The following is a 24581-nucleotide window of genomic DNA, read 5'->3' as shown; positions in this document are numbered from 1 at the left end:
AGGTTCCCGGTTCGATTCACGCTCCTCCCGGGCAGCGTGTCGAAGTGTCCTTAAGACACTTAACTCCCAAATGCTCCCGATGAGCAGGTTGGCACCTTGCATGGTCGCCTCTGCAGTCGGTGTGTGAATGTGTGAGTGAATGGTTGAATGTGGGGAACAAATTGTAAATCACTTTAGATAAATGCACCATTTAAATGCACCATTTACCATTCTAGATCACATGACAGCAGCTGGCAGACTCTTCTGAAATAAGAGGGCTATAATTAAGAGCTATAATGACTAGTCCTTACGTCAATATCTGAAGACAAGGTTCTGAGTCTGTGTGGATCTGGGTAATGCACATGCAAGAGTTGAAACATATGCAAATCATGTGTAGGTAATATTTTTATTAAACCAGTTAATAAATAAGTATTTATTCATGATTTTTTTTTTCTCTCTTTTCTTCATTAAAATGCTCCAACATGTATTGGATCAATCATAACTGAGTGATTATCAATATGCAGTAACTAGTTCTCTTTTGAAAACATACCGACTTACTAGAGTTCTGAGTTTACAAAAGCCACAGAAAACATAAAAAAAATTAGCAGTACAGTTGTTAGCGTATTTCACACTTTGGGCACATGGGCCAAAGTTGACGTTACTCAAAAGCAAGCGACCTGTGTTGAAGACATGATCATGAGAATCACAGAGGGGCAAAGCAAGATCTGTTGGATGTCATGGGGTATTGAAAACTTGGCAACAAGTGTAATGTGGCAAACATAGTTGATCACTAATGGAAAAACTGAGCTGAATTCAAGCAACACATCTTTCGGTATGCATCTGCATTACATAAAAAGTTAGATCACAGTTTCAAAGATTTCAATATAATTCACGACTTATTACCATTCTTTGCAACATACCGTTGTCGACCTATATAGAAAGAATATTACAATAGAAAACTTGTTTGTGTCTTGGCATCAACTGTTGCTATGCTCGATTGAGGTCAATTGGAGATGGTTATTCTGTCTTACGTGTCCGATTGAAAGCAACATCTCCGTATGGATTTCTAATAATTTAATACTATTCAAAACTGATTTCAAGTAATAAACGAGTTGTAAAAACACTGCCTTAAAATCTGAGTCAGAAAAGACAAGTCAAAATGTTATAATTCAGGCCGTATAATTGTGCCGTACGACAAAGTTGTGCATATTTAACGGTACTTAGCGCAAACTAGTTGACTAACGATATTCTCGATATTGAAACATGCCCGGTCTGAGGAGACACACTAATACTGTGAAATGAAACAGACTACTTGCTGTTGTTCATGATTTCCAAACAGCTTCTGGATAAATAACACTAATTCGCCAAAGTGCTAAGACAGACAATTAAAATCCTTTAATCTACAAATACTGCATAGTTTATTCAGTGCATTGGATGCTTGTGTGTGTAGTTCTAATATCATGGGGGGGGGGGGGGGGGGGGGGATGAGCGGTGGTACAAATGTATTTTTGGTGTTGGTATTATGCATCTATTTGGAAAGTGTAAACACTACATTAAGAGCCACCTTCCTGAGCACTTCGGAGTCCTTCTTTGAAAAGAACGATTGACCTAGTCAAGAAAAGACTAATTGACCTAGTCCATATAGGTATTTACTATTTACCATACTATAGTATCTATCCATAGGCAAGATGCTTTTTATTATTATTTTTGTATCACTCATTTGCTGTACAATGATAAATCTCTGGAGTGGTACAACAGTCCTGTCTGCTGGTGAACAGCCAGAAGAGTGGGATTCTCTGGGCATGAAGTTCACGCAACAATTTTTTACTACCGCTGCCTTCTTCATCATAAAAAAATAAGCAGTTTAGAGGAATTGGCCTTTTGCCTCATTAGCGGAATTACCCTCAATCCCACACGGGCTCGAGAGGACGCTCAGTCACACCAGACGCTCAGCCGTCACGAATAAGACACTTTAAGGTCAGTAGAGTGTTTCGTTGAACCGAGAGCCAACGCTTTTTGGCCTTACGCCAACAACCTGATGGCCCCGTTCTCGGAGCCCAGGAGCAGCAGTCGCTTGGTGGGCAGGACCGCTAGGCTGGTGAGGGTCCCCCGGAAGTTCTCCGAGCTCAGCTTGGTGCTGCTGGCGGGGTGCGCCGAGATGTCCATCATGGAGTACACCCCTATCTTGTTAGCCACCGTGCCGGCCACTATCTCCTGACCGTAGAGATCGAAGGCGTGGATGGGGTCGGAGGGCGACTTGTATTGGTGGAGGGGCTTGTGTTCCTGGTCCTTCCACACCGTCAGCGTATGGTCAGTGGAGGAGCTAATGACCAGGTTGCCCTCTGCGGCCTGAAAGAAAAACAAGACCACTGGGGTCACGAGTCTTCATCGTGACCAGCATACACCCACACACTTGGTTTAAAGGGATAGTTCAGATTTTTTTCGAGTTACATTTAAGGCTTTTAAGAGCTTTTTAGGACCACTTTGAATAGAATTGAATACCTATTTCATGGCAAAATAGTGTGAAGGAAAATTACTAGGAAAGAAATAAATCCATATGAATTGTTAAAAGGGCTATTACCATACTGCTTACTTTGCAGCCCAGACATTTCCCCCAAACACATTATCACAACCTAGAAGTAACTTCCTAATCCAATAAACCTAAAGACTTAACAAAATCATATTCAAGACCTTTTGAATATGATTTCTTTTTTAAGATTTGTTTAAGGCCTACATTTCTCATTAAATCTAAGACTTTCTAAGACCCAGCGGAAAACCTGTGTAGTTTAAAGCAAAGCCATTAGCTTACGTACAGAGTCCTATGGTTGGAGTTCTGGCCGGGTTCCGAGCAAACCGGGACATTTTAAGACGGGCAGCAAAAGGCAGAAATGGGGTCTTGAAACTAAAAAGGTTTTAATCCACACCACAACATGCAGACAAGAGGGTTACCTATTTCTAACACAAAATCATCGTCCTCCAGAATTGGAACAGCTGATAGGCTGCATTACCGGTGAAACGGCTCTAGCTTGTAGTAATACACTGGTTTTTTTCAAGCAAAAAAATAGTGCCAAGTGATGGCAGAAAACAAAGTGCTGGAGGACGATGATTGTGTCTTCGATATAGGTGACCCTTTTGCCTGCATGTTGTGGTGTGGATTAAAAACGTATTGGTTTCAAGACGGCGTTTGAATATTAAACGCATATTAAATTATAAAGAAAGATTATCGCCGGTATCACTTTGTACGTGTTTAAAAAAAATAAGTGTATGTTATGTATGTTATGTATAAACTGTTTTTTTATTTGCCGTTTTTAAATTGCTGTTACACTGTTTATGCTGTAAAGGACATCTTAATCTCCCCTCAGGGATAAATAAAGGTTTTCAATTCAATATATCTGTGCCGATGGGATCCACTGTGGTCTTTCTAATGAGTAACTCATGTCTATATTTGCCTAAACCTGTGCCTTCAAAAAGACACGACCCTTGACCCCACGATTTGGGGTTAAATAAAGTTTGATGGGCTCTTGTGCCTTTGTTGACTAATATTTGCTGGGTACAACTTTCACCATCCTCCCACTCCGACCAAATTCACATCGACCCCACGTTTAGGGATGTCAGAATAAAACAGCTTGGCCACAAATCTTCAGCAGTTGGTTTATCTCACGACTGCGGAAAATGCCAGAACCACCTTCCCCCTCGGTGGAGAGTGAGGCGCTGTCTGGACAATTACCAGCGGACCAGAACCATGCTAATGAGAGAGGGCTCTTATGGACCAGACACATGCTAATGAGAGAGGGCTCTTATGGACCAGACACATGCTAATGAGAGAGGGCTCTTATGGACCAGACGCATGCTAATGAGAGAGGGCTCTTATGGACCAGACGCATGCTAGTGAGAGAGGGCTCTTATGGACCAGACACATGCTAGTGAGAGAGGGCTCTTATGGACCAGACACATGCTAGTGAGAGAGGGCTCTTATGGACCAGACACATGCTAATGAGAGAGGGCTCTTATGGACCAGACACATGCTAATGAGAGAGGGCTCTTATGGACCAGACACATGCTAGTGAGAGAGGGATGGACCAGACACATGCTAGTGAGAGAGGGCTCTTATGCAACGACCCTGTTTGCACAAGTCCAGATTAGACCGTGTGCTTGAAGAAAAAAGCTTTTACAAAAGAGTTTGTTTGCAAAAACCTATGACCGCTTTTAGTCATTTTCACAAACCACGTTTTTTTGTTTGTTATTATTGTGTATTCCAGGTAATGATTCAAACTGCAGTTGGGTTGTTTTTGATAAAGTAAAAATAACAAATTACAGGTAACTTACTAAATCGAAATTCAATTGAAATATTGTTTTATTTCAAATAAAAAAAGGTCAAATTAAAGGGGTAACTCGATATAGACCGCAAATGAACCAGATCACATGCTACGTTTTTGTTAACAGAATACATTTCAGCTTTCCTCCTCTTGACTATGCCCTAAATTCCTAAAGGACATAAACTCATGTCACGTTTATAGGTTTTTGCAAATGAACCCTTCATATACAGTATAGGCTCAACTCTAAACTTGTGAATGTTGAGTTTATACATTTTATTTTATGTATGTTTTTCATTCATATTTGAAGGCAAAACAATGGAAAGAACCAGCACCACTTCTGAATAGGTTACTATAACAGGGCTCCAGAGTTCCACCAGCATGTGCGACTAAAGTTTATAACTAGGCACACTAAGCAAAGAGTCTCTCTCTCTACTTTAGTACCAATAAAACATATTGATTCCTTTGAACCGATTCAAAAGAAAAGATCATTCAGACCCTTCTGTGCCACATACTGTAGTCCAGAAAGGAGAACAGTTATGACAGCTATGGTATGACATAGCAGGAGGACGGTTATGACAGCTATGGTATGACATAGCAGGAGGATGGTTATGACAGCTATGGTATGACATAGCAGGAGGACGGTTATGACAGCTACGGTATGACATCGCAGGAGGACGGTTATGACAGCTATGGTATGACATCGCTGGAGGACGGTTATGACAGCTATGGTATGACATCGCAGGAGGACGGTTATGACAGCTATGGTATGACATTGCAGGAGGACGGTTATGACAGCTATGGTATGACATCGCTGGAGGACGCTTATGACAGCTATGACAAGGAGGACAGTTTAGATGAGTCAGCAGCAGGTGATTCTGTGAATGAGGCTCTTTCCCACATGAAAGACTTGTGGGGAAGATTAAGCGAGCAGATTTGACCCACAAAGTTGAAACACAAAGCAGGATAACACTATGAAGCATGACATATGCAGGGACAGATTTCCCCTGTGATGACAGCAGTAAAAACGCACTTCTGGATGCTCCATTGCAAAACTGCACACAAAACTAATACATTTTAATTGACTGCATTCGAAAACCATTGTCAGTCTATTTGAGTAGAATACATTGCATTATTCAATTAAATAATAATTAAATGGAAAAAATACAAATGTGTCCAAATCTTGGTGGTACCTCAGTTTAAATACTATCTGTGTAATCTGACCAAGGTGGTACCTCAGTTTAAATACCATCTCTGTGTAATCTGACCAAGGTGGTACCTCAGTTTAAATACTATCTCTGTGTAATCTGATGAAGGTGGTATCTCAGTTTAAATATTATCCGTGTAATCTGACCAAGGTGGTACCTCAGTTTAAATGCAATCTGTGTAATCTGATGAAGGTGGTACCTCAGTTTAAATACTATCTGTGTAATCTGACCAAGGTGGTACCTCAGTTTAAATACTATCTGTGTAATCTGACCAAGGTGGTACCTCAGTTTAAATAATATCTGTGTAATCTGATGAAGGTGGTACCTCAGTTTAAATACTATCTGTGTAATCTGATGAAGGTGGTACCTCAGTTTAAATACTATCTGTGTAATCTGACCAAAGAGTTCTATTATGGCTGCAGCAGCATTGGCCATTTTGATTTTGACTTTGCTGTCCTCTGCAGACTAGTCAGATGAAGCTACAGCACTGGACTAACATCATGTATGTTATTAATATTACAGTCAGTAACACTGGTTGTGTAATTAACATATAGCGCTATAGTTTTTACCAACATCTGGCATATTTTTACCAAGGCGAGCCGGAGATATTATACTACAACTCTGTACATACATCTTGATTAGTACTACACACAGTAGTACTAATTTGTATATTCTGTACCCAGTGTGATCACCTCTACATTGTATATTGCACTTTACTGCTACATTTGCACTCTCTGGTTGGATGCCAAACTTCTTTTCGTTGTACTGTACTGTATGATGACACTACATCTTAATCTAATCTAAAACCCTGAGTAAGTAACTAAGTGTTAGTCTGGAGCCCTGCTATTATCACATACGGTGACCAAGATGTTCCTCAGCGAGGCCGACCCACTCTTGATATCCTGAGACATGGAGAACACACACAGACAGACGCAGAGCAGGGACACACCTTCATCTGCAGAATGTCTCCTTCGTGGGCGTGCCAGCCCCTCAGTAACACACACACAGACAGACGCAGAGCAGGGACACACCTTCATCTGCAGAATGTCTCCTTCGTGGGCGTGCCAGTCCCTCAGTAACACACACACAGACAGACGCAGAGCAGGGACACACCTTCATCTGCAGAATATCTCCTTCGTGGGCGTGCCAGCCCCTCAGTAACACACACACACACAGAGCAGGGACACACCTTCATCTGCAGAATGTCTCCTTCGTGGGCGTGCCAGTCCCTCAGTAACACACACACAGACAGACGCAGAGCAGGGACACACCTTCATCTGCAGAATATCTCCTTCGTGGGCGTGCCAGCCCCTCAGTATCAGGCCCGTGCGTGCGTCGAGCAGCACGATGAAACCTGAGGAGAAGCCTGCGGCCACCGTACGCCCTCCGGGGTTCACCGCCAGGTAGCGGATCAAGCCGGCGCTCACATTGTTGTACGCCAGGCGGAACTCGTGCTGCGAGACACACACACAGGGAAAGGGTAAATGGTAAAATGGTGCATTTTATATTAGCAGCTTTTATCCAAAGAGCGTTTACAATTTGTTCCTCACGTTTTACCCATTCACTCACACATTCTCACACACCGACGGCGGAGGCGATGCCAACCTGCTCATCGGGAGCAGTTAGGGTTTTAAGTGTCTTGCTCGAGGACACTTCGACACGCTGCCCCGGGAGGAGCGGGAATCGAACCGGGAACCTCCGGGTTAACCAGACGACTGCCCTACCTCCGCGAGCCACTGTCACTTTTGTGTGTCACCTTTATTTTTTATCCACTTTTTCTCCTATTTTTCTATTTTTTCTCCCATCCCAATTTCGTGATTCCAATTCTTCCCTCCCCCGTCTTGAACGTTGCTAGACTATGCCTCCCACTGGTCGGCTGTAGTGAGGATAGAAGCCTTGCATCACGTGTCCCCTCCGGTACACAAGGAGGCAGCCTGTCGCATCTTTTCACCAGACAGCTCAAACTCTCAGTGGCGAGGAGTAACGCGTGGGAGGCTCACTCTGCCCCCGATACTTCCTGTTTCTGCTGTACAGGCGTCACCCAACCAACCTGTAGGAGTCGCTGTCCACAACGTCCAATCCCCACCCACCGGCTTTCCCACCCTCAAACACTGCCAATTGTGGTAGTATGACGGCCGGCCAAGCTGGTAGCAACGCCGAGAGCTGGGCTCGAACCCAGCGTCTCCTGCGTTAGTGGCGAGCGCCTTGCCCACTGCGCCACTCAGCCGCCTCGTGTGTCACTTTTTGAAGTGCAAACAGAGCGCATAAGCAAACGACAATCCCAGTCATGAATTCTAAAGCACAGTGAAGACAAAAAAAATGTATGTATCTTGACGTGAAGACTCAAAATAGCGTGAGCTTCCCCCTCTTCTCCCGGAGGGACTGAGCTATACCTGCAAACCCGGCTTGCGAGGGTCGATGAAGCGGAGGACGGAGTCGGCGCTGCCGAAGACAACGCTGCAGTGCGGGGCCGGCATGGTGGTGACCGCGGTGATGGGGTTCTTCCCATCCAGGGCCTCGTAGGACCGGATCTGCTTGCCTGGGCACGGGAGAAACACAACGTGTCACTACACACCGAGGCATGTTGTTTCTTACTCAATCAGAATCTAATAATACAAGACAGGGAAAGAATCACTGGAGCACACAGGCACTTAAAAATACATTCGTAGTCCACTGAAAGTTGTAGATGTTGTCAACTAATTCACAGGTTGATTTAAAAAAGGGAACAACATACCTTTTTCTTTTTTTTAAGTATATTGTTTGGGGTAATTCAACATGTTTTAGGGGGTAATAATAATACTGTTGTTTTAGGGGGCGATACAACATGTTTTATGGGGTAATACTACATGTTTTAGGGGGTAATACTACATGTTTAGGGGGTAATAATACTACATGTTGTTTTAGGGGGTAATAAAACATGTTTTAGGCGATAATACAACATGAAAAAAGAAAAGAAAAAGGCTGTTGATCCCCTTAAAATCAACAAATCTGTAAAATTTCCACATGCGCAGAAACCTCTTGAAATGTCATTGCTTATATGGCTGCAACTATCGATTAGTCGATTAATGTAAACGATTAATATACCAGAAAAAACAACAATTGATTAAATTTGCAATTGAACAATTCATAATTATTGACATGTTTCTCAAGTGCTGTACTGTACATGAGTAGGGTGAGTAACTACATGCCATTACTGCTTTTTATCTATGGACTCATTATAGCTACTCATTATTATCTTGAAATAATATAACACCCACCAGTTACTATGACATTGTTTATCATTACATACAATGTATCTGTAACCTGTTTATATCTCTTCACTGTTAGATTGGAATATTGGAACCTATTCAACTCGATCAAATGACTGGATGGTTCTTAGGGTCCCTCAAGTTTGTTCTGATCTAGGAAAGAGTTTTGATAGAGCCTTTGATGCCTCTAACTCTTGGAATGTTCTCCCTTCCTTTGGTATGTTTAAACGTATGATGTCAGCCCTGTAACTGTTTTAGCTGATTTCTTAAATTATTTTAAAAAGTAATTTTCGGCCGATAATTTTCGGTGGCCGAATATTCAGTGCATCCCTATAAATAACGATCGCAAAAACGAGTTAACTCATTTCTGGCGCTGAACGCGTGGCGGGCAATAACAAGTATACTCGTTTTTGGCGCAGAACCAGTTAAGAACTGGAAACAAAATGTACTACTACAAAAAAAACGACTGGATTTGCTTTTTAGTATATCTCCATGTGTTATTATATGTAGTGTGTGTTATCTCTCCACTTCACACTATGGTAGTGCTTGTGCCAGCACAGGAGATACGATTATTTAAAATAAAAAGATGATATATACCGCACACATATGTAAATCAATATCTTCCTTTTGAATAAAATAGGCTCACTGTTGCAGCTAGAGTGGACGTCAAAAACAAAACGTTGCGAGTGAAACGCGCACTGTCGAGTCCTGGCTTTAGGCAGAATCACAAACCGTGGTTTAAGAGAAGTTATTTATATTTTGAACGTGCTTCATTCATTCATTGCGCACTAGTTGGATGACATGTTGCGCATTTTGAACGTCTGCCATTTCCACGGCACATAAGTAACAATACGAAGCGTCGTTGCAGCCCTAATTGCTTATCAGAGATGTTTATAATTTGTACTTATTCTGCATGGGGAAATAAAGTGTAAAAACAGACTAACCCACTACTAAGACCAAACCAACCAATTTACAAAGTGTGTCTGAGGAAAGCACAGCACTGATTGGAGGATCGAGAAAAAAGGGGCGGAGTTTGAGATCGATCCATTACTACACAAAACATTACCCATTCATCAAACCCAGTAGGTTCTGGATGCACAGCTCTAACCGCATGGTTTCATGACTCTCGCTCACCCGTGTACTGGTCCCAGAGGTGCACCGTGCCGTCACAGCTGACCACCTCCTGCAAAGCCTCTAGCTGCCCGACGTAGAACACCGACTTCCGATGCTCCGTGTAGGTCAGCCTGGGCTCCACCTCCCGCGTGCCGTCCCCGTGGTTGTAGAGGGGCCAGAGCTTCACCGTCTTGTCTTTGCTCCCGGACAGGAAGTAGTCCTCCCCCGCCAGCGGCGCCAGACACTTGGTGGTGCCCGAGTGGCCCAGGAAGCTCTGCAGCCGGATCTGGTGGAAGTGGAAGTGCGGGTCCTGCTGGTTGAGGCCGATCTCGTACTGCCAGTAGGCCAGCCAGTTGCCCTGCAGGGAGCGCCCGCTGCGGGGCAGCTCCTGCTTCAGGGCGCTGTCTTCCGGAGTGGGGCCCATGACCCAGGAGGAGGAGGCAAAAGAAGGGGCGACGGCGGGAGCCGTGAAGGTGGGGGTGTTGGTGACGACGGGGGATGCGTGGCTGGGGTGGGAGGGGCGACCCCAGGAGTCCGCGGTGCCCAGGTTGGGGCTGCCGCCCGGCTCCGCTTCCCGGGACACCTGGATGCGGTTCCCCACCAGGTGGCTGCCGAAGGTGCCCGACTCGGGGAGCGAGTCGGATCCCATGGGGGTGGAGGTGGTGGAGGGGGCGGGGAAGGGGCTGCGGCCCACCCGCCAGCCCAGGTTATGGGGCAGGCCTGTGGTGGTGGAGGAGGCGGCGGGTAGCTCCGCCCTGGACGCCACCGAGGAGTTGCTCTCTGGGCTGCAGGGGCTCACGCGCTGATGGTAGGACTGGGCCAACCTCCAGACTAGCTCATGGTTGGGGACCAGCTTACGGATTGCCGTGTCACCTACAGAAGAAGCAGGAGGCGGCGATTACCTTATTGTCAAAATAAAATGTGTCTTTCCACATATCCCTCTTAGATGCACAATGTCCACTACATATGTGCATTCTACATTTTACTGTACATTTTTACAGTATATACATATTTTAGAATGTATATCTTTGACTGTGTATTCTTATTTTTTACTACCTAAATGTTTATTTGAACGATCTGTGGTGCTGAATTTCCCTCTGGATTAATAAAGTACTTCTATTCTATTCTATTAATTAAGGTCAGACCCATGATAAAACACTGATGTCAAGCACTGGAATGTCAAATGATCGTTCTAAAATATGATACAAGTCTGCCTAGGACAGATGAATGTACGTGTGTCACCTATAAGACAGTAGAAAGGGATGTAGGAAGCGTAGGCCATCTCAGGGCTGAACACAGACTGCAGCTCCTCCAGCACGGCGAGCTCATACGTCACGGTCTTCTCAGCCGTCCACAGGTCCACCACCGTCACTTCTCCCACCACCCTACGGGGGGCGCTCTCCAGCTGCAAGAGAGAGGACAAAAGCCGGTCAGTGGGCCTGGATTTTTTTTTAGTCACATGGATAATATAGGCATCGGTCAATTTATTGCCACCACAGAAAAAAGCCCAGCTCCGATTGCAATCTCAAAGGAAATTATGTTAATGAGACCATACAGAGATCTCGAAAATGCTTGAGATAATGCAGTAAACCTGATACTTGAAACCGTGTGTGTGAGTAAGTGTGTGTGTGACGTGTGTGTGTGCATAACAGCTCGAAACGTCACACATGGTGGTAACTTTCCATTAAACATTCATGGAAACATAATCTCGTTTGCGGACTCGTATTCTTTTAAAGTGTTTTTCTGTCAATACCCCTAGCATGGACAGCATGGATTACCATTACTACATCACTTCATTGCTGGACTGGAACTCTGAACCTCATCACACTCGCTCTGGTGATTGGCTTGCACTTAAGGTCCCCAGAGCTTGCACTGAATTAGGGACACCATACAGCTGCGAGTGCCGTCCTTCGGATGAGACGCTAAACCGAGGTCCCAGAAAACCAAAGAACCCCAGGGCACCTATCACAAAGAGTAGGGGGTTCCTCGACGTTCCTGGCCAAATTCCCAATCACGTCTCTGACATCAAGGCCCCCCCCCCGGCCCCTTAATTGGCTGATATCAATCCATGTCTTCCGAGCCGTTCAGCCATTGTGTAGTGTGACATGTGCCAGTGTATGGCAGCCATTGAGCGTGCGTAGCCCAAGGTTGGGTGCTACACAATGGTGGTGAAGGAGGCAATTTCCACCCTACATTGTGCGCTTTGAGTGTCTAGAGAAGCGCTATATAAATGAAATGATCATTCCTTCCTTCCTACCTGAGGCTGGAGGCTGTGCAGCAGGGAGAAGACGGTGAAGAAGCGGTGCAGGGTGTCTGCCATGTGCTGCTGGACCATCTCCCGGCCGATGCGGAGGCAGATGAGAGCCATGAGGCTGAGGGTCTTGAGGGACACGGCGGAGCGCGTCTGCACCCCACTGGGGAACCTGAGGACAGCAGCAGACAGAGGGAACACAGGGAGAGTTTAAGTTTCTTTAATAGTTGTCATACAGAAGTACAGAATACTTTTGTACAAAATGCTTCTTACTGTTGCGCTCCAGAGACTGTGCATGACAAGATAAGTATGAAATAAAAACATAGTAAAAATTAGAAGAAAAAAAAAGAGGTCACAGTGTTCAGTTTAGACATATGTACAATGTTCGTAGACGTAGTTACCATACAATATACAATACTGTGCAGTGTACTAATATACAATACTATATAGTGCAAGGCATAAATGGACGAGGTGCAGTTTAGGTACAATTCACAGTAGGTGTACGAGTTGTAGTGCAAATCCTTTATCAATAAATATAAAGTGTAAGTGTGTTTGTGTGATCTAAAGTGTGGAGAGTGGGTGCTGCAGTGTGTTGTTTGTTTGAGTGAGTGTGTGTGTGCGTGTGGGTGTGTGTGCTGTGTGCATTTGATGGTTGTTGCATAGTGATTATTGTTCGTTTAGCGATTATTGTTCGTTTAGCAGCCTGATGGCCTGGGGATAGAAGCTCCTTCTGAGTCTTTCTGTGCTCGCCATAAGACTCCGGTATCGCTTGCCTGACGGCAGCAGTTCAAAGAGGCAGTTGAGAGGGGCGGGAATGAGGATTCTACATATTGCTCCTTTTCCTAGAAGAACAACCTCCGCTTCAAACCTAACTAATGAAAATGAGATGAGATTTTGATTGAACACGAGTAATGTATATATATTATGTGGAGTATGAATAAATGTGTGGAAAGCCTAATGATTCTTTTCTTTCTTCGTTGGAATATTTTTTAATTAGTTTGATGTTTTTACATCTAGTTTGGTCTCACGGCAAGTACCCGCGTGGAGTATCTCCCGGGCCTTTCTGCCCCCCCCCCCCCCCCCCCCCCCCCCTGGTCAGTTGTATAATGAACAATTTTTCTTTATAAAAAACTAATAATAATAATTTTTTACAATTTTTTTTAAATATAAAGTTTGCCAATAGGAATGTATCAATAGTATTGGCAGTGGTAGTAGTCGTAATAGTAATCCACTATATCTTTTTATTTTCTAAAAAATAAACCAGTTCAACACAGGTAACCACTTTTGCTTCATTTCGGTGATGGCTCAAATGTATGCTCTAGTGCCAGTGGTTCCCAAACCTCTCCTCGAGACACCCCAGCCGTTCCATGTATTTGTTAAATTCCACCACCATCACACCTTGATTCAACTAATAAAGGGCTAGTTTAAGTTGAATAAGGTGTGCTGGTGGTGGAATTTAACAAATACATTGAACGGCTGGGGTGCTTCGAGGAGAGGATTGGGAAGCACTAGTCTAGTCGATTTTGTGTTTTGAGCACAAAGTTCATAATTTTTTTTTGCAGATTGATGCATTTAACTTTAAAATGTACAACAAAAAAAGTTACGGGGGGCATGCCCCCAGACCCCCCTAGAGGGTCGGAGGTTCACCCCCCATAGTCTCTGAAAATCCTGTGGGAAACACTGCAGGAGCACTTGGATTGGTCCCCGGGTGTGGCCGCACACTGCAACCCATGTCTGCTCCCGGCGGCCCTTGGGGGGGGGGGGGGGGGGACACGTCAGGATGGGTCATGTGTGTGTGTGTATGTGCGTTTACCCCATCAGGGGAGAGGTGAGCAGGTCCAGCAGGGGAAGCAGCACGTCCTGGTTGATCTTCATCAGCATGTCCATGAGAGTGGTGTCGGAGAGGAACACGATGATCTTCTGGGTGAGCGCCACGGCGCCCAGCAGCCCCGCCTCCTTGCGGGTGTTCAGGCGCTGAGACGAGGGGGGGGCCACCTGGAAGGAACGTTAGGGAACGATAAGGGACACAGGAACACCGCTCCACTCTTTAAACTTTAAAACATGTGCCAATAGTAGGGGTGTGTAACGATGCATCGATTCTAATGTGACGATTCAACTGCATCGATTTGAAAATGTTAGAATCGATTATAATCTAAATGTATCGAAATTAAATAAAAAAGTATTTAATTTTTTTATTATGTTTATTTTTTTGTGTATATATATTATTTTTTTAATATGTTTTTGTAGATTTTTATTGCGTTTTTACTACTGGGCAGTCCGGTAGAGAGAGAGGGAGAGGAGGAAATGGGAGACAGAGCAGGGGAAGACATTCGGCAAAGAATGCCGGGTGCGGGAATCGAACCCGGGTCGGCCGTGCCGCGACGCAGCGCGTTACATGGTTCGCCACTTGGGCGCCCTTGTGTATTGTTTTTATTGACCTATAGTCCATTCATGCTGAGTGAATCAGTTCCCCCAGCCACATTTGTGTATTCAACATCTTTGGGGGAATTAACTGATAGAAAATGTATCTAATCGAATCGTGGTCAAATGAAGAGATTTCATGATGCATTGAATCGTTGCCTAAAGAATCGTAATTGAATGTAATCGTTGCGAGGTCGCATCGTTACACCCCTAGCCAATAGTTATCGATCAGATCCATTACCGTCACCGAACAGTATAGACTGCTCTTTGCTGTCTTCGCTGCTTATTGCTACCTCTCTATCTTTTCATGCTCGCTTATGCCTGTATTTTTTACTGTTGTGAAGCACTTTGAACAGCAACTTCTGTATGAAAAGTGCTATACAAATAAAGTTATTATTAATATTATTGACGTTAAATTGGGGATTATAGTGAACAAATCTCCTTTGCCCGGGGGAAAACTAAAACAATTACATATTGTGGCAAGCCCAAGCCACCATTGGGCTTGGTGATTGAAGGGCGCTATGTGACGGCACAATGGCTAGGCTCTGCCCATATTTGAGCTTCCGCTTCCAGGTGCAACTACAGCTAGTAGGCCATCAAGACCAGCTAGCCAATCACGATGGGATGCACATAGTGAGGAATTAGGGGCCAAGGGCACACGCACACTCTCTCACGTCAGGGGGAGGAGACAGACGCACACTCTCTCACGTCAGGGGGAGGAGACAGACGCACACTCTCTCACGTCAGGTGCGAGGAGACAGACGCACACTCTCTCACATCAGGGGGGAGGAGACAGACGCACACTCTCTCACGTCAGGTGCGAGGAGACAGACGCACACTCTCTCACATCAGGGGGAGGAGACAGACGCACACTCTCTCACATCAGGGTGAGGAGACAGACGCACACTCTCTCACATCAGGGGGAGGAGACAGACGCTCACTCTCTCACATCAGGGGGGAGGAGACAGACGCACACTCTCTCACATCAGGGGGGAGGAGACAGATCCACACTCTCTCACATCAGGGGGGAGGAGACAGACGCACACTCTCTCACATCAGGGGCGAGGAGACAGACGCACACTGTCTCACATCAGGGTGAGGAGACAGACGCACACTCTCTCACATCAGGGGCGAGGAGACAGACGCACACTCTCTCACATCAGGGGGGAGGAGACAGACGCACACTCTCTCACATCAGGGGGGAGGAGACAGACGCAGACTCTCTCACATCAGACAGACTGGTAAGAGGAGAAGTCGCCCGGCAGACAGTTAGTCTAAGTCTAAGTTCAAGTTAAGTCAGTTAGAGGAAGGAGAACAGTAGACTGTTTTTGTTTGATTTAAAAATAAAGACCACTATTATTTTGGGAACCACCACTCGACTGTCTGTTTTATTCTGCAACCGCTACACCTGGAATTGCCACAATATACTGTAGTTTTTTTGTCTGTTGCTTTACCAAGTAGCCAATGTAGGGTAGATACTGGTAAGTGAGTACAGGCTCTCCGTAAAGGTGTGCTATGTAGATGAGACAGTCCAACACGGGGCCTGCAGTCTGGTCTCCAACCACAGGCTTCTTTTCGTACACACTGCCCATCGCCACGCTCTCCAGACAGCTCTCGTCGTAGGAAGGAGCCACAAACTGGTGCTTCTCTGGCCCTAGTAGTAATAGTAGGGAAGGAGAGGAAGAGAGAGAGAGAGAGAGAGAAAACACCCTAAATTTACATTTATATTTTTATATTTAATGCATATATATATACATGTGTATGTATCCATATTTGTCTGAATATACCTGCATATAACCCCTCTATATACTTGCTTGTACACCTGCATATAACCCCCATAGCTCTGTATGATAGCATGTACAATAATGCTGTATATACCATATATTATATATATTTATTTATTCTCAGCGCATGCATACCTACCCACACCTGTCTGTACTTACCTGCACATAGTCCTTTACTATATCTATATCTGCAGATATCCTACAGTTATTCTGCTGGCCAGTATGGCTACTACCATACTGTCTTTACACCTGTATCACTGTACATATTATACTACAACTCTGTACATCTGATCAGCACTACACTCAGTAGTACTAATTTGTATATTTTGTACCGAGTTTAAATCACCTGTACATTATATTGTTGCACTTTACTGCTACATTTGCACTCTGGTTGGATGCCACACTTATTTTCATTGTACTGTACTTGTGCTGTATAATGACAATACATTTGAATCTAATCTAAAGCAAAAACCTATTTCCAGATATAATTCTGTTAGTCTAGAATCAGTGATACCGTCAAACAGCGGCCTCTAGGCAAGAAAAAGCCCTGCTTGGTATTGCGCTTTGCTTAATTTTTATATTTGTATTTTGTCTGACGTGTGGACCTCTCATGGTAGGGCCTGAGGTGTGGCCGGCAGTAGCAACCCTTCCCCTATACCCGCTGAAATCCAATCCACACATCAGACAAAAAATGTAAACTAAGCGCAATACTAAGAGGGGCTCTTTTGCCTAGAGGTCACTGCTTGGCGACATTACAGATTCTACCTTTAATGTTGCTATGCTTCTACATATACCGCTATATAAATGTGTAACATGGTTAGTAAATGTCAGTCAATCATCAACGTACTCACCAATATAGCAAGTTGTGACCAACCGGAGCAGGTTTCTGGCCACGTGACGAGAAGTCACTGTTGGTCCGAGCTTCGCAGACAGCCATCTAACCGTCTTGCATACTGTGTCTGTGTGTGGAAATATCACAATGAAGTTGCAACATTACACAGCAGCAGACAACATAAAATGGCTCTCTTGACATAAACAGCCTCTCTCCCTCACTTACCGAGAAGAATCTTTTGCTCCTTCTCTTCAGAGTCTTCTGAGGGGTCGTGATCATCTTCAGAGTCTTCTCCCACCATGCCTTTCTCCGCCTCTCCCAACGTCATCCCGTTCACAAACTCCCCCTCCAGATTGGCCATGGCGGCCGCCATATCCTCCGTGCAGCCGGGGACCGTGAGCTCCGGGCTGTGCAGACTGGGTTCGGCCGCACCCTCTTTACCCTCGTTGGCCTCGGTCATTTCCTCTTCCTCCAGCTCTCCTCCGTCCTCCCCTTCGCTGGCCTGCTTCAGGTCCTGGCTGCTGTCTCCCGACTTGAGACTAGCTCTGTCCCGCGTGGAGTCCCCATCTCCTATGGAGAGTTCACTGGCGCTGCTCTTGTCACTAAGCTTCCCCAAGCTCAGCGACTCCTGGTCTTGCTCCTTGGCAGCGGCGCTCTGGTTGTGCTGTTTCCCGGCGGCCGGACTCGCTCCGTTGTTGCCGTAGAAACCGTTTTGGAACTCCTCGCCTTCGGCTAGAAATACCTGGTCATTGAGGCTGATGCCTGAGGAGTAGTCTACCAGCCCTGGGTCTCCCACCACGCCGACCCCTCCACTGCCACCACTACCGCCTCCCACCTTGCCGCCGGCAGAACCAGACGATGGCCCTACGTCGCCACACTGAAAGTCCTCTTCTTCCTCTTCTCCCAGGTCACCCGTCCCACTCCTCAGACCTTTACCGACCTCCCCTCCCGAGCCAGAGTTGCAGCTCTCGAACCCAGTGATGACCTGCAGCACGTGTGGGAGGAGGCTGGTGAGGAAGGCCTGCAGGCCCAGCCTCACTATCAGCTGGAGGACGAAGCAGTCGGTGTAGAGGTAGAAACGGCCTCGCAGGCAGCGAGGGTTCTCGTAGACGCTGACCAGGGGCTTGAGCAAGTACTTCCCGGTGTTCCTGGGACCCAGCACTCTAGAAATGGGCTCAAACAGTAACCAAGCGGCATAGACGGCGGTGGACTCGTCCAGCATGAGGGTGAGGACAAAGGGTAAGAGGATCTCCAGACCCTCGGCCGTGATGTTGCCCTGTAAGAGGGTCTCGAGCTGCTGCCACAGGTGAAAGACCACGTCCCTGCCCTGAAGGTGACACGTGGTCTCGATCTTGGAGTGGTAGGAGAAGATAAAATTGTGAAGTGCTGGGAAATAGGGGGGAAAGGGGAAGGGAGAGATGATGGGGCTCAGCAACTGGCAGGGGTTTGGAGGAGGGAGACCCTCGTTAATGGGGTCGTATTTGAAAAGGAGTGGACGCGGGCAAGGTGCAACTTCCTCGTGTGCGGATGCGGCGGAGTGCTTGCGTATCAGCAGCAGTGTCTCGAGAGCTTGGTGCAGAGGCAGCGGCACGTCGCGGAGGCTGGCGGAGCACAGCTTCATGACGGCCCGGAATCGCTCTCTCAGGGGCGTACCGGGCTTCACACCGCGCAGCTTGGAGGAGTAGAATATCTCGGCGATGAGAACGCCAAGTGCCTGCATGTCCCTCTGGTAGAGCTCCGTGAGAGACGGAAGTGACTCGACCGTCATCCTCCCCTCCTCACCAGACGCGGGGGGGTGCCGCGGCCGAGCGTGCAGACTCTTCAGCAGGAAGTTGTTCAGCTTCTCCAGCTCCTCCAGTGGCTGTAAGGGTCTGAATCCGTCAGGCAGGATGATCTTGACGTCCTCCGAATTGGTGGCGGTCACGCTGCCCTCTCCGTGCTTCTTGTTCGCCACGGACCCTCTCTGTAGCATGGCACTGCGTAAGCTGGGGCCCAGGCTACTCGTGGCACTGCCTGCTCCGTCACCGGCAAAAGGACTTTGGGACTGGGATACAACCGACGCCGGGTGCTCCCCAACCGCCTTCCCTCCGGCTGTGCTGGCGAGTAGCGGCGAAGAGTGCACAGAGGCGGATGAGGCGGTGGAGGCCAACGAGTCCAGCGCCTCCATACCTTGTTCAAGTTCCTCCTCTCTATCTACCATGGTCCAGCCGCCGGATTCGCAACCGGTGGTTTCCGGGACCATCCCGTCCACGGTCTCGGCCATGGCGTTGAGCAGAGGGATGTGTAGCGAAGGCACGTTGAGACAGGCGAGGCCCACAAGAGGCGGTTCAGACGGGGCATACTGGAAGGGCGCCAGGCGGGGTGGGTGGGGCTGGTCGAACAGCTGGACCACACCGTAGCTAGTGAGATGGGTGTGGTTGTCCACCAGGTGCAGGCACACGTTCTTGGCCTTGACCGCTTCTTTGCCCGACAGCTTGAAACCGAACGTGAGGTCTATCCAGTGGTGCAAGTGCTGAGACACCTCTCTGCTCTCAAAGAGGCGCCTGTGCACCTCCACAAAGTCCTCACAGGAGTTGCACCATGGCGGCACGTCCAGGTCCGGCATGTCGGGGTGGATGGAGCGGAATATGGAGGGATCCGTGTAAAACTCCGGGATGCACTCGTCCGGGGTCCAGCTCTGCATGCGCTCCATGCTGGCCGGGTATTCGTTGGGCTCCCACTGGGACCTCACGTGGCTGCACAGCACCGACTTAGGCGTCTGCCGGGCTTTGTAGACGTAGTAGGTGATGTCCGAGAGAACGTCCGAGATGTGATGGGGCACGTGGAGGTGCTCGGGCTGACCCGCCCCGCCGGCACCTACAGACCCGGCCAGGTCTCCGATCACACCACCTCCCCCCGGTCCGTTACCCCCTGCGGCTGCCAGAGCCTCTTTGGTCATCTCATAAGTGAAGTCCAATTGTTTGTCTCCTTTGTTCAGCCGGAACTTGGACCTCTTGAGGTCACGGAACCTCCCGAATGGCACAGTGAAGTCCACCACCCAGGGCAGGACCGGATGGTAGTTAGGGTCTCCCTCTCGCCTCCCCGCTAACCTGTTCAGTTCCATCAGGTAGCGGAAGTTACTGACGCGACCGTGGACCCAATCCAGGACCAGGGCCTTGAGCTCACCAAAGCAGTCTCTGCAAAGGCTCTTGTGGTCACAGACCGAACCACCACGCGCCTGTACGCTTTTTGGCACTTGTACCCCAGTGACACAGTTGTCCGCCTCCATTTCTGCCCCCAGTTCTTCATAATGGGCCAGGTTGAGTTTGAGGCGGCTACAGAGCTGCTCGTCCACTGCTATGTCCAGCAGGGAGAGCTCTCCCGCCGACAGCCCCACTGCCTGGCACGACCGCAAGGCGATCAGTACCTGGTAGAGGATGAACAGCACTTTGGCGTGGCTGTTGGCAAGCTTGGCCGGGCTGTAGGAGACGATGTCGTGGAGTGAATACTGGGTATAGGGCAAAACCACATAGAGCATCTCGGCCGACTCCAGGAGACCCTCTGCGGGGAGAACATTGGGACACAAACTGTCCAAGTGGGGTCTTGAAAAGGAGGAGGAGCTGGAGTGTACAGGGTTCTCTTTCTCCTTCTCTCTGGCCGGGGACAGGGACGGCGACACTCTGTCGGTGGAGATGAAGGGTGAATTGAAAAGGTTCTGCAGTGCCTGACGCACTGCATCTACCGCTGCCATGTGCATCTGCTCGGTGGCCCCGGCGTACGGCTGCACGCGGCTGCAATGAGCCTCTCGCCACAGGTTCCTGAAAGATAAGAATAGATTCTGTAGGTCACCTAAAGGAGAATCCACATGTATAATTTCTATGCTATGACAAAAAAGATTTGATGGCTCTAGAATGGAATAGAACTAATTTCAACACAAAACCTTGAATTTGTATGACTCTTCAAAGTAAGGTACCGTTTACTGATGGCATCTATGGCTGGCATGTATGCCGTATGTTAAGGTATATGGCCAACAATAAGTTGTCAACAATATACTGTATGTATTTTGTATTCAATCCAACATATAGAAGATTGCTGCTCATTACAGATGTATTTGTGATGGAAATTGGATGAAAATATACTGATTGGATGACATGGCACCATGACAATATTGTAATACAAAAAAGACATTACATTACACTGTGGATTATACAAAGAAAATCCTGTCAAATATAGTTATATTGTACCATCGCAAATATGAATAATATGGTGATATATGTGCTATTGTGCAGCCCTAATGGTATTATATGGTGATATTGCCTAGGCCTAGTGGCATTAAAGATTACAGCTTTGTTTCTCTGGTTTCTAGGTTGGGGTGAAAGTCGAGCATGTTCACAAATAATGACTGAACTCTCCAATATCATAGAAATAACTTTTTTTTTCTTTTAAAGGGATTTTCACTGTAAGGAGCTTTTAGTTCGGCTGAACAATCATAAGAATTTGGGGGGCAAGATGATTTCTTCAATCACCATGATTGTTGCCAAGATACAGCTTACAGCAAGTAGCCTCCATTACCCAGCAATTGATTCAAGAAGAAATGAACTGTTGGTGTGAAAATGATGACTAAAGCCCTATGATCTCTAGCCCCCTAGATATCAGCAAAATCGAGCCATTTCAGATATCCACTCTGCTTCCTTAGAAGACATTACATAATATACTTGAGTTACTATGATTGATTGGCCCATCAGTCAATCCCACCATGTCTGATTGGCCCATCCATCACATCTAGCTGAGAGGACACAGACAATCAAGCATCTATAGTCTAGTGAACCGAAGTTCATTGAGAGCCGGCTGTGCTCAGAGAGGGTGCACTAAAAAAAGAAATAGAATTATACATCTGAAGCTGAAATAATTATACTCATCATGACATTAATTAACAGTCCACTCCACAATAGGCAATTTATGACTGAATTAAAACATTGTTGCACAGGATCTTTAAAGCTGCAGTAGGCAACTTCAGAGAAATCAAGAGTGTACCTGCCTGCCCAGCAGAAATAGAGCAAAGCTCTGCATTTCAAGTAGTGATGCACGATATATCGGCCGATATGGCAGTTTTTTTACACATCGGTATCGGTCCGATATCAAGATAGGGCCGATATGGGCCGATATAAAAAATAAACACGTTTTTTTAACATGTTTTGGCCTTAAATAGTTTCAAAATATCAGTAATTTCTGAAAATAAGTTACAAAAGTAAAAAATAAAAGCGTTTTGGAAAATAGCTCTTTATTTGATTATCATAAAAAAAAATTCTATACAGAGATATCGACATCGGTAAATATCGGTATCGGCCAGAACAGCAATATTAATATCGGTTATCGGTATCGGCCACAATTTTCACATCGGTGCATCACTAATTTCAAGTCCATAATATACACGCGCAACACATGTTTTCTACCGAGGCACCAGCAGATTTAACCCTTTCACTGCCGCGCTACCAAAACGGTTAACCCTTTTCACTGCGACAATACACAGAAGGTTAACCCTTTACTATCACGGCGACCGTCGGTTGTGTGATAGTAAAGGGTAAACCTTCTGTCGTGTGGCAGTGAAAGGGTTAAGCTGAATTTAAAAAAATGGTGTGTACTTTTTGACGAGGAACACGATGGTTGTGTTATTTAAAAGTACACACAATGTGCAAAACCACCTGCCAATCAGAGGCTGGGAATTATTTTCCTTTCTTTTTGAAGAATTCAGCACACCAACATTTTGGGAAATTAGCTTACCGTCTTCTCCAGAGACAGACAAGAAGATAGATACCAGTTTCCTCTCTGTGCGTTCAGTAGAAAGCTATCTGGCTGCATGTTAGCCTAGCTTAGCACAATGAATGGAAGTGGACATGACCGTTTAGCCTTCGGGAGAGGTGTTAGTTGGACAATGTCTATCTAGGCTAACCGGTCATGTCCTCTTCCACTTCCATGCATTCCCCAAAAAGTTGACGTGTTCCTTTAAAGGGGATATTTCACATTAGTAGAACTAGTCAAGTTTCAGCAGTCTTACCTCTATGTAAGTGCTTCTACAAGTAAGCTAGTGGCCACTGCTGCCTCTGCCATCAACACCACCATTCCTTCCAAGTGTCAGGCTCCTCATTCACTTGCATTAATTATAGAGACTGAGTCTAAATATTTACTTACTTCTGAAGTATAAACAAACTACTGTTCAATAAAACCGATAATTCTGAGTCAAAGGTACAACACTTTTGTTTTGGCATTTGATGCGTCTTTACAGTTATTATTACCTTTGACAAATAAAAGTAGATCTGGTAAGTTTGTTGTAAGTTTGAGTGTGCTGCATCTTTGCCTTGCATGGGATGTTTGGGGAGTGGTTACCCTGTGGTTACCTGCTGCCTTGCTGGAGGAAAAATCCTCGACAGTTGTCAAACTACACCTCAAGTGAGAAATAGCTCCTTTACCAATAATAAAATGGCAACAAATTAGCACAAAAAAAACCAAGTACCTCTAAAATGAATTACACAGAATAATATTGCTTTGTTAATACTTCATTAGTATGATCTTTATGACTGGAAGTGAATGAGGAGCCTGACACCAGGGAGGAATGGTGGTGTTGACACCGATGACAGGGACAGCAGTGGTCGATAGCTTAAACGCGTAGATGACTTTAGATGGAGGCAAGACTGCAGATTTCTGACAACTTCTACTAAAGTGAAATATCCCTTTAAAGCTGCTGATGCCTCTGGGAGTCTGTGGAGAACCGTTGTCGTGCGTGCATGGGCTTGAAAAGTGATGCAGAGCTTGCTCTATTTCTGCTGGGCAGGTAAACTCACTCTTGCCAATTCCCCCGAAGTTGCCTACTGCAGCTTGAAAGTAACGGACAGTACCTGACATTATGCCGAGACACACACTGCATGGTTTTCATAAAGGAATCCTGTGAAGCAGCGTCTCCTTGGTAGCACGAGTCTCTGGACAACCTGTAGCTCAGCTTGCTCTTCCTCACACCCTGAATGCACACTCGTGTCCAGCCGGGGGGCAACTTGGCCTGGGAGCGCTGGAGGTACGTGCGAATCTCTGCCTCGCTGATGTTGTCAAAGCGAGCACAGCGGATGACCCTCCTCTCCCTCAGACCGCTCACCCAGCGGGTAGGGACAAGGACCACCACCTCCTGGGGACGGGTACCCGGACCTAGCTGCCGTCGGTCCACGCCCAAGTCCTTCTCTATCGCCGGCATTAGCCACTCCATGGTGACTGATGATAAGTCACACACTGCTCAGCGCTGCTCTCCGGTGACTTTCACACTCCCATGGAATGAGGAAGCGAAGACACCAGGCTCCGTTCTTCCAAAACAATGGGTTGGGTTCTGAGAAAAAGGAAGTGGGGGGGGCAGATAGAGATCTTTGATATGATCATACAATTCGAAACCCCCACCCCCTCCTAATAGACA

The 24581-nt window shown here is 46.5% G+C and overlaps 1 protein-coding gene across 1 annotated transcript; it reads right to left on the bottom strand.

Annotated features, from left to right (window-relative positions):
* Positions 1-378: 378 nt before the first annotated feature.
* wdr81 (WD repeat domain 81) lies at positions 379-24486 on the bottom strand. The gene is made up of 11 exons (XM_084316394.1): positions 24022-24486; positions 17375-20946; positions 17169-17276; positions 15988-16187; positions 13926-14107; positions 12119-12284; positions 11104-11266; positions 9883-10734; positions 7894-8039; positions 6772-6954; positions 379-2328 (listed from the first exon to the last, which is right to left on the bottom strand). Exons 1-11 carry the CDS (start codon positions 24378-24380, stop codon positions 2002-2004), a joined length of 6258 nt encoding a protein of 2085 aa, XP_084172520.1. The 5' UTR covers positions 24381-24486; the 3' UTR covers positions 379-2001.
* Between the last annotated feature and the right edge of the window lie 95 nt (positions 24487-24581).

The sequence above is a fragment of the Notolepis coatsorum genome, assembly GCF_963971535.1.
Source record: "Notolepis coatsorum genome assembly, chromosome: 1".
NCBI lineage: Eukaryota > Metazoa > Chordata > Actinopteri > Aulopiformes > Paralepididae > Notolepis > Notolepis coatsorum.
Note: the sequence above shows the minus strand (reverse complement) of the source record. Positions and strands in the feature narration are given on the sequence as shown.